The sequence below is a fragment of the Rhopalosiphum padi genome, unplaced genomic scaffold (assembly GCF_020882245.1).
Source record: "Rhopalosiphum padi isolate XX-2018 unplaced genomic scaffold, ASM2088224v1 scaffold1, whole genome shotgun sequence".
NCBI classification, from domain to species: domain Eukaryota; kingdom Metazoa; phylum Arthropoda; class Insecta; order Hemiptera; family Aphididae; genus Rhopalosiphum; species Rhopalosiphum padi.
The window spans coordinates 8,639,521-8,653,312 of NW_026869996.1; the positions used below are offsets into that span (position 1 = coordinate 8,639,521).

Here is a 13,792-nt window from a genome sequence, read left to right on the forward strand (position 1 = left end):
GTCCTATTGCACTATCCTCCTCACTATGTAAAGTTTTTGAGCATATGCTCAAAACAAGACTTGACTGGTGGCTCGAATCAAATTCCATACTGCCTCCTAATCTTTTCGCGTTTAGGAAAGGCATGGGTACCATAGAATGCCTCTCAACTTTCATTGGTAACATCTATCATTCCTTCAATAATAAAGAATATTTTGTGGCCACTTTCATAGACATACGGGGTGCGTTTGACTCTGTTAATATACATATTCTTGTTGATTATATTATCTCTTTAAATGCCCCTCCGGAATTCGGCAATATATTACTCTCCCTTTTCAATAAAAGGAATCTCGTTTTCTCTTCTTCATTTGGTTCTTCTAGTTCTCGTTCTACATTCACAGGTCTCCCACAAGGAAGTTGCCTCAGTCCCCTTCTATTTAATATATACATGAGCCTCGTTGCAAAAAATCTCTCAAAGTCTGGCCATAACTGCCTTATCTACGCAGATGATATGGTCATCTTTTCTTCAAATAAATCTCTACCTCTCGCCATAGAACGATTAAATGCTGCTCTTCAAGATCTAAAAACCATTTTATCTAATGTATCTCTGGAAATCGCTCCTGAGAAATGTAAATCGGTTATTTTTACTCGGCGCAGATATTTTGATCCACATAACATATACCTAGACAATTACCTCATTCCTTTTGCTACAACCGTAACCTATTTAGGCATTACCCTTGATACCAAACTGCGTTGGATACCTCACATATCTTCACTTTCTCTCTTCACATCCCGTTGGTCAAACTTCCTCAGGACTGTATCTAATACTTGGTGGGGATCCCATCCTTCTAGCTTGCTATCCATTTATCGCTCTATCATACGTTCTAAATTGGACTATGGTTGTTTTCTTTTCGGCTCGGCCGCCTACTCCAACTGGAAAAAAATTAATATGCTCCAATCGTCTTGTCTTAGAACTATAATGGGATATGTTAGGTCTACCCCTGGTCCGGCGATGGAAGTTGAAACCTTCTGTCCTCCTTTTAATATTAGATGCCGATGGCTCGCAGGAAAATTCATTTTAAAATCTTTAGCTCATTCCAACCACATTATATTCGATACCTTCTATTCTCTATATATCACTTGGCGTTATACACCCAAGTCAATGCCGGTCCTATCAATTGCTGCAAACTCTCTCTCCAATTTTCACCAATTTGTCTTAAACTCTTATAAACTTCCACTCTATGAGCAACCTTTTGACTCTCTCCTTTATACCCCTTTAGTCCAAATTGACAATTTTTCTAATTTTTCACTCGTTGAACTTAAATCTATGTCTTCTTCTTTTGTTAATAAACTTTTTTCTAATTTCCTCAACCTTAATTACCCCAACTTCACTATCATATACACCGATGGTTCAGTGTCTCCTTTATCAGCCGGCTATGCCTTCTATATTCCCGAACTTCATATTTCTTTCTCTAACAATCTCCCCCCTTCGTCCTCTTCCTTCACTGCTGAATGTTACGCTATTCTCGAAGCTCTTCTTTTTATTTCTGATTTAGCCCCTAATAGATACTTAATTGCTTCTGATTCCATGTCCTGCTTACAATCTCTTACATCTAATCCATTTAATTCTAAATTATCCCCTCTTGTTTTTCTAATTAAATCATATATATACACTCTCGAGCAGTCCAATCATCATATTCAATTTTTATGGATCCCTAGCCACATCGGCATACATGGGAACGAAACGGCTGATGGGCTCGCCAAAGCTGCATCCTATACTATCCTTCCTCCTCTTGCGCAATTGCCTTGGACCGATTTTTCCCCTTTATTGCGTCGTCATATTATCAGCCTCTGGTCCAATCACTGGAATAACCTGCCTGCTCACTTTGCTTCTAGGTATAAATCAATTGTCCCCAGTATCACTAATAAAAAAACTTGGTTCTACAACTTAGACCTACCACGGTCTATCATTGTCCGTTTTAACCGACTCCGCGTGGGCCACTCACTTCTTCCAGATCATGCATACAAACTTGGCCTAAATGACTCTCCCCTCTGTACACTACACATAACCGAAAGCATCTGTGACATCTCTCATTTACTATTTGACTGTCCGTCATTGTATTCTAAGCGTACATCCTTGATTAATTATATTAAGCTCTTAAACATTCCTCCCACTCTCCCTTCTATACTCAACACCCAAGTCGAAACAGTTATAAAAAAAATAATACATTTTTTATTGGAAGCTGGCTTTGTAATATAAGGTGGTATCTACGCATATCATTATTTAATTAGATACTATAATTTGTTACTTCTTTCTTTTTAACTACCATATATTGTTTTACTATATTTTTGTCATAGCTATTACTTGTTTTACTTAATAATTGTTGAGCTATTATAGTCACATACTAAAAGCTATAAAAAAAAAAAAAAAAAAAAAAAAATCTTTATTATTGGGGGTTGTTAAGGAAAAATGTTAAATTTAATTTATTTGATGGATTTAAAGCGGTTTTTATGGGGTTTTTTGATGAATTAATGGTATTTTTAATACATTTTTAGGAAATTTCTGGTTTTTAATCATTTATTATGGGGGGTTGTTAAGGAAAAATGTTAAATTTAATGTATTTGATGGTTTTAAATAGTTTATTATTGGGGGTTGTTAAGGAAAAATGTTAAATTTAATTAATTTGATGGATTTATATCGGTTATTATTGGGGGTAGTTAAGGAAAAATGGTAAATTTAATGTATTCAATGGTTTTAAATCTTTATTATTGGGGGTTGTTAAGGAAAAATGTTAAATTTAATTTATTTGATGGATTTAAAGCGGTTTTTATGGGGTTTTTTGATGAATTTATGGTATTTTTAATACATTTTTAGGAAATTTCTGGTTTTTAATCATTTATTATGGGGGGTTGTTAAGGAAAAATGTTAAATTTAATATAATTGATGGATTTAAATCAATTATTATGGGGTTTTTTGACGAATTAATGGTTTTTTTAATACATTTTAATGAAATTTCTGGTTTTTAATCATTTATTATGGGGGGTTGTTAAGGAAAAATGTTAAATTTAATTTAATTGATGGATTTAAATCAATTATTATGGGTTTTTTTTGATGAATTAATGGTTTTTTTAATACATTTTAAGGAAATTTCTGGTTTTAAATCATTTATTATTGGGGGTTGTTAAGGAAAAATGTTAAATTTAATTTAATTGATGGATTTAAATCAATTATTATGGGTTTTTTTGATGAATTAATGGTTTTTTTAATACATTTTAAGGAAATTGCTGGTTTTAAATCGTTTATTATTGGGGGTTGTTAAGGAAAAATGTTAAATTTAATTTATTTAATGAATTTAAAGCGGTTTTTATGGGGTTTTTTGATGAATTAATGGTTTTTTTAATACATTTTAAGGAAATTTCTGGTTTTTAATCATTTATTATTGGGGGTTGATAAGGAAAAATGTTAAATTTAATGTATTTGATGGTTTTAAATAGTTTATTATTGGGGGTTGTTAAGGAAAAATGTTAAATTTAATTAATTTGATGGATTTATATCGGTTATTATTGGGGGTAGTTAAGGAAAAATGGTAAATTTAATGTATTCAATGGTTTTAAATCTTTATTATTGGGGGTTGTTAAGGAAAAATGTTAAATTTAATTTATTTGATGGATTTAAAGCGGTTTTTATGGGGTTTTTTGATGAATTAATGGTTTTTTAATACATTTTAAGGAAATTTCTGGTTTTTAATAATTTATTATGGGGGTTTGTTAAGGAAAAATGTTAAATTTAATTTATTTGATGGATTTAAAGCGGTTTTTATGGAGTTTTTTGATGAATAAATGGTTTTTTAATACATGTTAAGGAAATTTCTGGTTTTTAATAATTTATTATGGGGGTTTGTTGAGAAAAAATGTTAAATTTAATTTATTTGATGGTTTTAAATCGTTTATTATTGGGGGTTGTTAAGGAAAAATGTTAAATTTAATTTATTTGATGGTTTTAAATCGTTTATTATTGGGGGTTGTTAAGGAAAAATGTTAAATTTAATTTATTTGACGGATTTAAATCAATTATTATGGGGTTTTTTGATGAATTAATGGTTTTTTTAATACATTTTAAGGAAATTTCTGGTTTTTAATCATTTATTATGGGGGGTTGTTAAGAAAAAATGTTAAATTTAATGTATTTGATGGTTTTAAATAGTTTATTATTGGGGGTTGTTAAGGAAAAATGTTAAATTTAATTAATTTGATGGATTTATATCGGTTATTATTGGGGGTAGTTAAGGAAAAATGTTAAATTTAATTTATTTGATGGATTTAAAGCGGTTTTTATGGGGTTTTTTGATGAATTAATGGTATTTTTAATACATTTTTACGAAATTTCTGGTTTTTAATCATTTATTATGGGGGGTTGTTAAGGAAAAATGTTAAATTGAATATAATTGATGGATTTAAATCAATTATTATGGGGTTTTTTGATGAATTAATGGTTTTTTTAATACATTTTAAGGAAATTTCTGGTTTATAATCATTTATTATGGAGGTTTGTTAAGAAAAAATGTTAAATTTAATGTATTTGATGGTTTTAAATCGGTTATTATTGGGGGTTGTTAAGGAAAAATGTTAAATTTAATTTATTTGATGGATTTAAATCAATTATTATGGGTTTTTTTGATGAATTAATGGTTTTTTTAATACATATTAAAGAAAATTCTGGTTTTTAAACATTTATGATGGGGGTTTGTTAAGGAAAAATGATAAATTTAATTTATTTGATGGTTTTAAATCGTTTATTATTGGGGGTTGTTAAGGAAAAATGTTAAATTTAATTTATTTGATGGTTTTAAATCGTTTATTATTGGGGTTGTTAAGGAAAAATGTTAAATTTAATTTATTTGACGGATTTAAATCAATTATTATGGGGTTTTTTTGATGAATTTATGTTTTTTTTAATACATTTTAAGGAAATTTCTGGTTTTTAAGAATTTATTATGGGGGTTTGTTAAGGAAAAATGTTAAATTTAATTTATTTGATGGATTTAAATCAATTATTATGGGGTTTTTTGATGAATTAATGGTTTTTTTAATACATTTTAAGGAAATTTCTGGTTTTTAATCATTTATTATGGGGGGGTTGTTAAGGAAAAATGTTAAATTTAATTTATTTGATGGTTTTAAATCGTTTATTATTGGGGTTGTTAAGGAAAAATGTTAAATTTAATTTATTTGACGGATTTAAATCAATTATTATGGGGTTTTTTGATGAATTTATGTTTTATTTAATACATTTTAAGGAAATTTCTGGTTTTTAAGAATTTATGATGGGGGTTTGTTAAGGAAAAATGATAAATTTAATTTATTTGATGGTTTTAAATCGTTTATTATTGGGGGTTGTTAAGGAAAAATGTTAAATTTAATTTATTTGATGGTTTTAAATAGTTTATTATTGGGGGTTGTTAAGGAAAAATGTTAAATTTAATTAATTTGATGGATTTATATCGGTTATTATTGGGGGTAGTTAAGGAAAAATGTTAAATTTAATGTATTCAATGGTTTTAAATCTTTATTATTGGGGGTTGTTAAGGAAAAATGTTAAATTTAATTTATTTGATGGATTTAAAGCGGTTTTTATGGGGTTTTTTGATGAATTAATGGTATTTTTAATACATTTTTAGGAAATTTCTGGTTTTTAATCATTTATTATGGGGGGTTGTTAACGAAAAATGTTAAATTTAATATAATTGATGGATTTAAATCAATTATTATAGGGGTTTTTTGATGAATTAATGGTTTTTTTAATACATTTTAAGGAAATTTCTGGTTTTTAATAATTTATTATGGGGGTTTGTTAAGGAAAAATGTTAAATTTAATTTATTTGATGGATTTAAATCAATTATTATGGGGTTTTTTTGATGAATTAATGGTTTTTTTAATACATTTTAAGGAAATTTCTGGTTTTTAATCATTTATTATGGGGGTTTGTTAAGGAAAAATGTTAAATTTAATGTATTTGATGGTTTTAAATCTTTATTATTAAGGGTTGTTAAGGAAAAATGTTAAATTTAATGTATTTGATGGTTTTAAATAGTTTATTATTGGGGGTTGTTAAGGAAAAATGTTAAATTTAATTAATTTGATGGATTTATATCGGTTATTATTGGGGGTAGTTAAGGAAAAATGTTAAATTTAATGTATTCAATGGTTTTAAATCTTTATTATTGGGGGTTGTTAAGGAAAAATGTTAAATTTAATTTATTTGATGGATTTAAAGCGGTTTTTATGGGGTTTTTTGATGAATTAATGGTATTTTTAATATATTTTTAGGAAATTTCTGGTTTTTAATCATTTATTATGGGGGGTTGTTAAGGAAAAATGTTAAATTTAATGTATTTGATGGTTTTAAATAGTTTATTATTGGGGGTTGTTAAGGAAAAATGTTAAATTTAATTAATTTGATGGATTTATATCGGTTATTATTGGGGGTAGTTAAGGAAAAATGTTAAATTTAATGTATTCAATGGTTTTAAATCTTTATTATTGGGGGTTGTTAAGGAAAAATGTTAAATTTAATTTATTTGATGGATTTAAAGCGGTTTTTATGGGGTTTTTTGATGAATTTATGGTATTTTTAATACATTTTTAGGAAATTTCTGGTTTTTAATCATTTATTATGGGGGGTTGTTAAGGAAAAATGTTAAATTTAATATAATTGATGGATTTAAATCAATTATTATGGGGTTTTTTGACGAATTAATGGTTTTTTTAATACATTTTAATGAAATTTCTGGTTTTTAATCATTTATTATGGGGGGTTGTTAAGGAAAAATGTTAAATTTAATTTAATTGATGGATTTAAATCAATTATTATGGGTTTTTTTGATGAATTAATGGTTTTTTTAATACATTTTAAGGAAATTTCTGGTTTTAAATCGTTTATTATTGGGGGTTGTTAAGGAAAAATGTTAAATTTAATTTAATTGATGGATTTAAATCAATTATTATGGGTTTTTTTGATGAATTAATGGTTTTTTTAATACATTTTAAGGAAATTTCTGGTTTTAAATCGTTTATTATTGGGGGTTGTTAAGGAAAAATGTTAAATTTAATGTATTTGATGGTTTTAAATCGGTTATTATTGGGGGTTGTTAAGGAAAAATGTTAAATTTAATTTATTTAATGAATTTAAAGCGGTTTTTATGGGGTTTTTTGATGAATTAATGGTTTTTTAATACATATTAAGGAAATTTCTGGTTTTTAATCATTTATTATGGGGGTTTGTTAAGGAAAAATGTTAAATTTAATTTAATTGATGGATTTAAAGCGGTTTTTATGGGGTTTTTTGATGAATTAATGGTTTTTTTAATACATTTTAAGGAAATTTCTGGTTTTTAATAATTTATTATGGGGGTTTGTTGGGAAAAAATGTTAAATTTAATTTATTTGATGGTTTTAAATCGTTTATTATTGGGGGTTGTTAAGGAAAAATGTTAAATTTAATTTATTTGATGGTTTTAAATCGTTTATTATTGGGGGTTGTTAAGGAAAAATGTTAAATTTAATTTATTTGATGGATTTAAAGCGGTTTTTATGGGGTTTTTTGATGAATTAATGGTATTTTTAATACATTTTTAGGAAATTTCTGGTTTTTAATCATTTATTATGGGGGGTTGTTAACGAAAAATGTTAAATTTAATATAATTGATGGATTTAAATCAATTATTATAGGGGTTTTTTGATGAATTAATGGTTTTTTTAATACATTTTAAGGAAATTTCTGGTTTTTAATAATTTATTATGGGGGTTTGTTAAGGAAAAATGTTAAATTTAATTTATTTGATGGATTTAAATCAATTATTATGGGGTTTTTTGATGAATTAATGGTTTTTTTAATAAATTTTAAGGAAATTTCTGGTTTTTAATCATTTATTATGGGGGGTTGTTAAGGAAAAATGTTAAATTTAATTTATTTCAAAGATTTAAATCAATTATTATGGGTTTTTTTGATGAATTAATGGTTTTTTTAATACATTTTAAGGAAATTTCTGGTTTTTAATAATTTATTATGGGGGTTTGTTAAGGAAAAATGTTAAATTTAATTTATTTGATGGATTTAAATCAATTATTATGGGGTTTTTTGATGAATTAATGGTTTTTTTAATACATTTTAAGGAAATTTCTGGTTTTTAATCATTTATTATGGGGGGTTGTTAAGGAAAAATGTTAAATTTAATGTATTTGATGGTTTTAAATAGTTTATTATTGGGGGTTGTTAAGGAAAAATGTTAAATTTAATTAATTTGATGGATTTATATCGGTTATTATTGGGGGTAGTTAAGGAAAAATGTTAAATTTAATGTATTCAATGGTTTTAAATCTTTATTATTGGGGGTTGTTAAGGAAAAATGTTAAATTTAATTTATTTGATGGATTTAAAGCGGTTTTTATGGGGTTTTTTGATGAATTAATGGTATTTTTAATATATTTTTAGGAAATTTCTGGTTTTTAATCATTTATTATGGGGGGTTGTTAAGGAAAAATGTTAAATTTAATGTATTTGATGGTTTTAAATAGTTTATTATTGGGGGTTGTTAAGGAAAAATGTTAAATTTAATTAATTTGATGGATTTATATCGGTTATTATTGGGGGTAGTTAAGGAAAAATGTTAAATTTAATGTATTCAATGGTTTTAAATCTTTATTATTGGGGGTTGTTAAGGAAAAATGTTAAATTTAATTTATTTGATGGATTTAAAGCGGTTTTTATGGGGTTTTTTGATGAATTTATGGTATTTTTAATACATTTTTAGGAAATTTCTGGTTTTTAATCATTTATTATGGGGGGTTGTTAAGGAAAAATGTTAAATTTAATATAATTGATGGATTTAAATCAATTATTATGGGGTTTTTTGACGAATTAATGGTTTTTTTAATACATTTTAATGAAATTTCTGGTTTTTAATCATTTATTATGGGGGGTTGTTAAGGAAAAATGTTAAATTTAATTTAATTGATGGATTTAAATCAATTATTATGGGTTTTTTTGATGAATTAATGGTTTTTTTAATACATTTTAAGGAAATTTCTGGTTTTAAATCGTTTATTATTGGGGGTTGTTAAGGAAAAATGTTAAATTTAATTTAATTGATGGATTTAAATCAATTATTATGGGTTTTTTTGATGAATTAATGGTTTTTTTAATACATTTTAAGGAAATTTCTGGTTTTAAATCGTTTATTATTGGGGGTTGTTAAGGAAAAATGTTAAATTTAATGTATTTGATGGTTTTAAATCGGTTATTATTGGGGGTTGTTAAGGAAAAATGTTAAATTTAATTTATTTAATGAATTTAAAGCGGTTTTTATGGGGTTTTTTGATGAATTAATGGTTTTTTAATACATATTAAGGAAATTTCTGGTTTTTAATCATTTATTATGGGGGTTTGTTAAGGAAAAATGTTAAATTTAATTTAATTGATGGATTTAAAGCGGTTTTTATGGGGTTTTTTGATGAATTAATGGTTTTTTTAATACATTTTAAGGAAATTTCTGGTTTTTAATAATTTATTATGGGGGTTTGTTGGGAAAAAATGTTAAATTTAATTTATTTGATGGTTTTAAATCGTTTATTATTGGGGGTTGTTAAGGAAAAATGTTAAATTTAATTTATTTGATGGTTTTAAATCGTTTATTATTGGGGGTTGTTAAGGAAAAATGTTAAATTTAATTTATTTGACGGATTTAAATCAATTATTATGGGGTTTTTTGATGAATTAATGGTTTTTTTAATACATTTTAAGGAAATTTCTGGTTTTAAATCGTTTATTATTGGGGGATGTTAAGGAAAAATGTTAAATTTAATGTATTTGATGGTTTTAAATCGGTTATTATTGGGGGTTGTTAAGGAAAAATGTTAAATTTAATTTATTTGATGGATATAAATCAATTATTATGGGGTTTTTTGATGAATTAATGGTTTTTTTAATAAATTTTAAGGAAATTTTTGGTTTTTAATCATATATTATGGGGGGTTGTTAAGGAAAAATGTTAAATTTAATGTATTTGATGGTTTTAAATCTTTATTATTGGGGGTTGTTAAGGAAAAATGTTAAATTTAATTTATTTGATGGATTTAAATCAATTATTATGGGGTTTTTTGATGAATTAATGGTTTTTTTAATACATTTTAAGGAAATTTCTGGTTTTTAATCATTTATTATGGGGGTTTGTTAAGGAAAAATGTTAAATTTAATTTATTTGATGGATTTAAATCAATTATTATGGGGTTTTTTGATGAATTAATGGTTTTTTTAATACATTTTAAGGAAATTTCTGGTTTTTAATCATTTATTATGGGGGGTTGTTAAGGAAAAATGTTAAATTTAATTTAATTGATGGATTTAAATCAATTATTATGGGTTTTTTTGATGAATTAATGGTTTTTTTTAATACATATTAAGGAAATTTCTGGTTTTAAATCATTTATTATGGGGGGTTGTTAAGGAAAAATGTTAAATTTAATTTATTTGATGGATTTAAATCAATTATTTGGGTTTTTTTGATGAATTAATGGTTTTTTTAATACATATTAAGGAAATTTCTGGTTTTTAATCGTTTATTATTGGGGGTTGTTAAGGAAAAATGTTAAATTTAATTTATTTGATGGATTTAAATCAATTATTTGGGTTTTTTTGATGAATTAATGGTTTTTTTTAATACATATTAAGGAAATTTCTGGTTTTTAATCATTTATGATGGGGTTTTGTTAAGGAAAAATGTTAAATTTAATGTATTTGATGGTTTTAAATCGGTTATTATTGGGGGTTGTTAATGAAAAATGTTAAATTTAATTTATTTAATGAATTTAAAGCGGTTTTTATGGGGTTTTTTGATGAATTAATGGTTTTTTAATACATATTAAGGAAATTTCTGGTTTTTAATCATTTATTATGGGGGTTTGTTAAGGAAAAATGTTAAATTTAATTTAATTGATGGATTTAAAGCGGTTTTTATGGGGTTTTTTGATGAATTAATGGTTTTTTAATACATTTTAAGGAAATTTCTGGTTTTTAATAATTTATTATGGGGGTTTGTTAAGGAAAAATGTTAAATTTAATTTATTTGATGGATTTAAAGCGGTTTTTATGGAGTTTTTTGATGAATAAATGGTTTTTTAATACATGTTAAGGAAATTTCTGGTTTTTAATAATTTATTATGGGGGTTTGTTGAGAAAAAATATTAAATTTAATTTATTTGATGGTTTTAAATCGTTTATTATTGGGGGTTGTTAAGGAAAAATGTTAAATTTAATTTATTTGATGGTTTTAAATCGTTTATTATTGGGGGTTGTTAAGGAAAAATGTTAAATTTAATTTATTTGACGGATTTAAATCAATTATTATGGGGTTTTTTGATGAATTAATGGTTTTTTTAATACATTTTAAGGAAATTTCTGGTTTTTAATCATTTATTATGGGGGGTTGTTAAGGAAAAATGTTAAATTTAATTTAATTGATGGATTTAAATCAATTATTATGGGGTTTTTTGATGAATTAATGGTTTTTTTAATAAATTTTAAGGAAATTTTTGGTTTTTAATCATATATTATGGGGGGTTGTTAAGGAAAAATGTTAAAATTAATGTATTTGATGGTTTTAAATCTTTATTATTGGGGGTTGTTAAGGAAAAATGTTAAATTTAATTTATTTGATGGATTTAAATCAATTATTATGGGGTTTTTTGATGAATTAATGGTTTTTTGAATACATTTTAAGGAAATTTCTGGTTTTTAATCATTTATTATGGGGGTTTGTTAAGGAAAAATGTTAAATTTAATTTATTTGATGGATTTAAATCAATTATTATGGGGTTTTTTGATGAATTAATGGTTTTTTTAATACATTTTAAGGAAATTTCTGGTTTTTAATCATTTATTATGGGGGGTTGTTAAGGAAAAATGTTAAATTTAATTTAATTGATGGATTTAAATCAATTATTATGGGTTTTTTTGATGAATTAATGGTTTTTTTAATACATATTAAGGAAATTTCTGGTTTTAAATCATTTATTATGGGGGGTTGTTAAGGAAAAATGTTAAATTTAATTTATTTGATGGATTTAAATCAATTATTTGGGTTTTTTTTGATGAATTAATGGTTTTTTTAATACATATTAAGGAAATTTCTGGTTTTTAATCGTTTATTATTGGGGGTTGTTAAGGAAAAATGTTAAATTTAATTTATTTGATGGATTTAAATCAATTATTTGGGTTTTTTTGATGAATTAATGGTTTTTTTTAATACATATTAAGGAAATTTCTGGTTTTTAAATCATTTATGATGGGGTTTTGTCAAGGAAAAATGTTAAATTTAATGTATTTGATGGTTTTAAATCGGTTATTATTGGGGGTTGTTAATGAAAAAATGTTAAATTTAATTTATTTAATGAATTTAAAGCGGTTTTTATGGGGTTTTTTGATGAATTAATGGTTTTTTAATACATATTAAGGAAATTTCTGGTTTTTAATCATTTATTATGGGGGTTTGTTAAGGAAAAATGTTAAATTTAATTTAATTGATGGATTTAAAGCGGTTTTTATGGGGTTTTTTTGATGAATTAATGGTTTTTTAATACATTTTAAGGAAATTTTCTGGTTTTTAATAATTTATTATGAGGGTTTGTTAAGGAAAAATGTTAAATTTAATGTATTCAATGGTTTTAAATCTTTATTATTGGGGGTTGTTAAGGAAAAATGTTAAATTTAATTTATTTGATGGATTTAAAGCGGTTTTTATGGGGTTTTTTTGATGAATTAATGGTATTTTTAATATATTTTTAGGAAATTTCTGGTTTTTAATCATTTATTATGGGGGGTTGTTAAGGAAAAATGTTAAATTTAATTTATTTGATGGATTTAAAGCGGTTTTTATGGGGTTTTTTTGATGAATTTATGGTATTTTTAATACATTTTTAGGAAATTTCTGGTTTTTAATCATTTATTATGGGGGGGTTGTTAAGGAAAAATGTTAAATTTAATATAATTGATGGATTTAAATCAATTATTATGGGGTTTTTTGACGAATTAATGGTTTTTTTAATACATTTTAATGAAATTTCTGGTTTTTAATCATTTATTATGGGGGGTTGTTAAGGAAAAATGTTAAATTTAATTTAATTGATGGATTTAAATCAATTATTATGGGTTTTTTTTGATGAATTAATGGTTTTTTTAATACATTTTAAGGAAATTTCTGGTTTTAAAAATCATTTATTATTGGGGGTTGTTAAGGAAAAATGTTAAATTTAATTTAATTGATGGATTTAAATCAATTATTATGGGTTTTTTTGATGAATTAATGGTTTTTTTAATACATTTTAAGGAAATTGCTGGTTTTAAATCGTTTTATTATTGGGGGTTGTTAAGGAAAAATGTTAAATTTAATTTATTTAATGAATTTAAAGCGGTTTTTATGGGGTTTTTTGATGAATTAATGGTTTTTTTAATACATTTTAAGGAAATTTCTGGTTTTTAATCATTTATTATTGGGGGTTGTTAAGGAAAAATGTTAAATTTAATGTATTTGATGGTTTTAAATAGTTTATTATTGGGGGTTGTTAAGGAAAAATGTTAAATTTAATTAATTTGATGGATTTTATATCGGTTATTATTGGGGGTAGTTAAGGAAAAATGGTAAATTTAATGTATTCAATGGTTTTAAATCTTTATTATTGGGGGTTGTTAAGGAAAAATGTTAAATTTAATTTATTTGATGGATTTAAAGCGGTTTTTATGGGGTTTTTTGATGAATTTATGA

General features: G+C 24.8%; 1 protein-coding gene across 1 annotated transcript; it reads left to right on the forward strand.

Moving 5' to 3' along the window:
- The first annotated feature begins 218 nt into the window (after positions 1–218).
- Positions 219–2,237, forward strand: LOC132931214 (uncharacterized). Its single transcript, XM_060997336.1, has one exon. The coding sequence runs from the start codon at positions 426–428 to the stop codon at positions 2,235–2,237; it is 1,812 nt and encodes a 603-aa protein (XP_060853319.1). The 5' UTR covers positions 219–425.
- Positions 2,238–13,792: the final 11,555 nt, after the last annotated feature.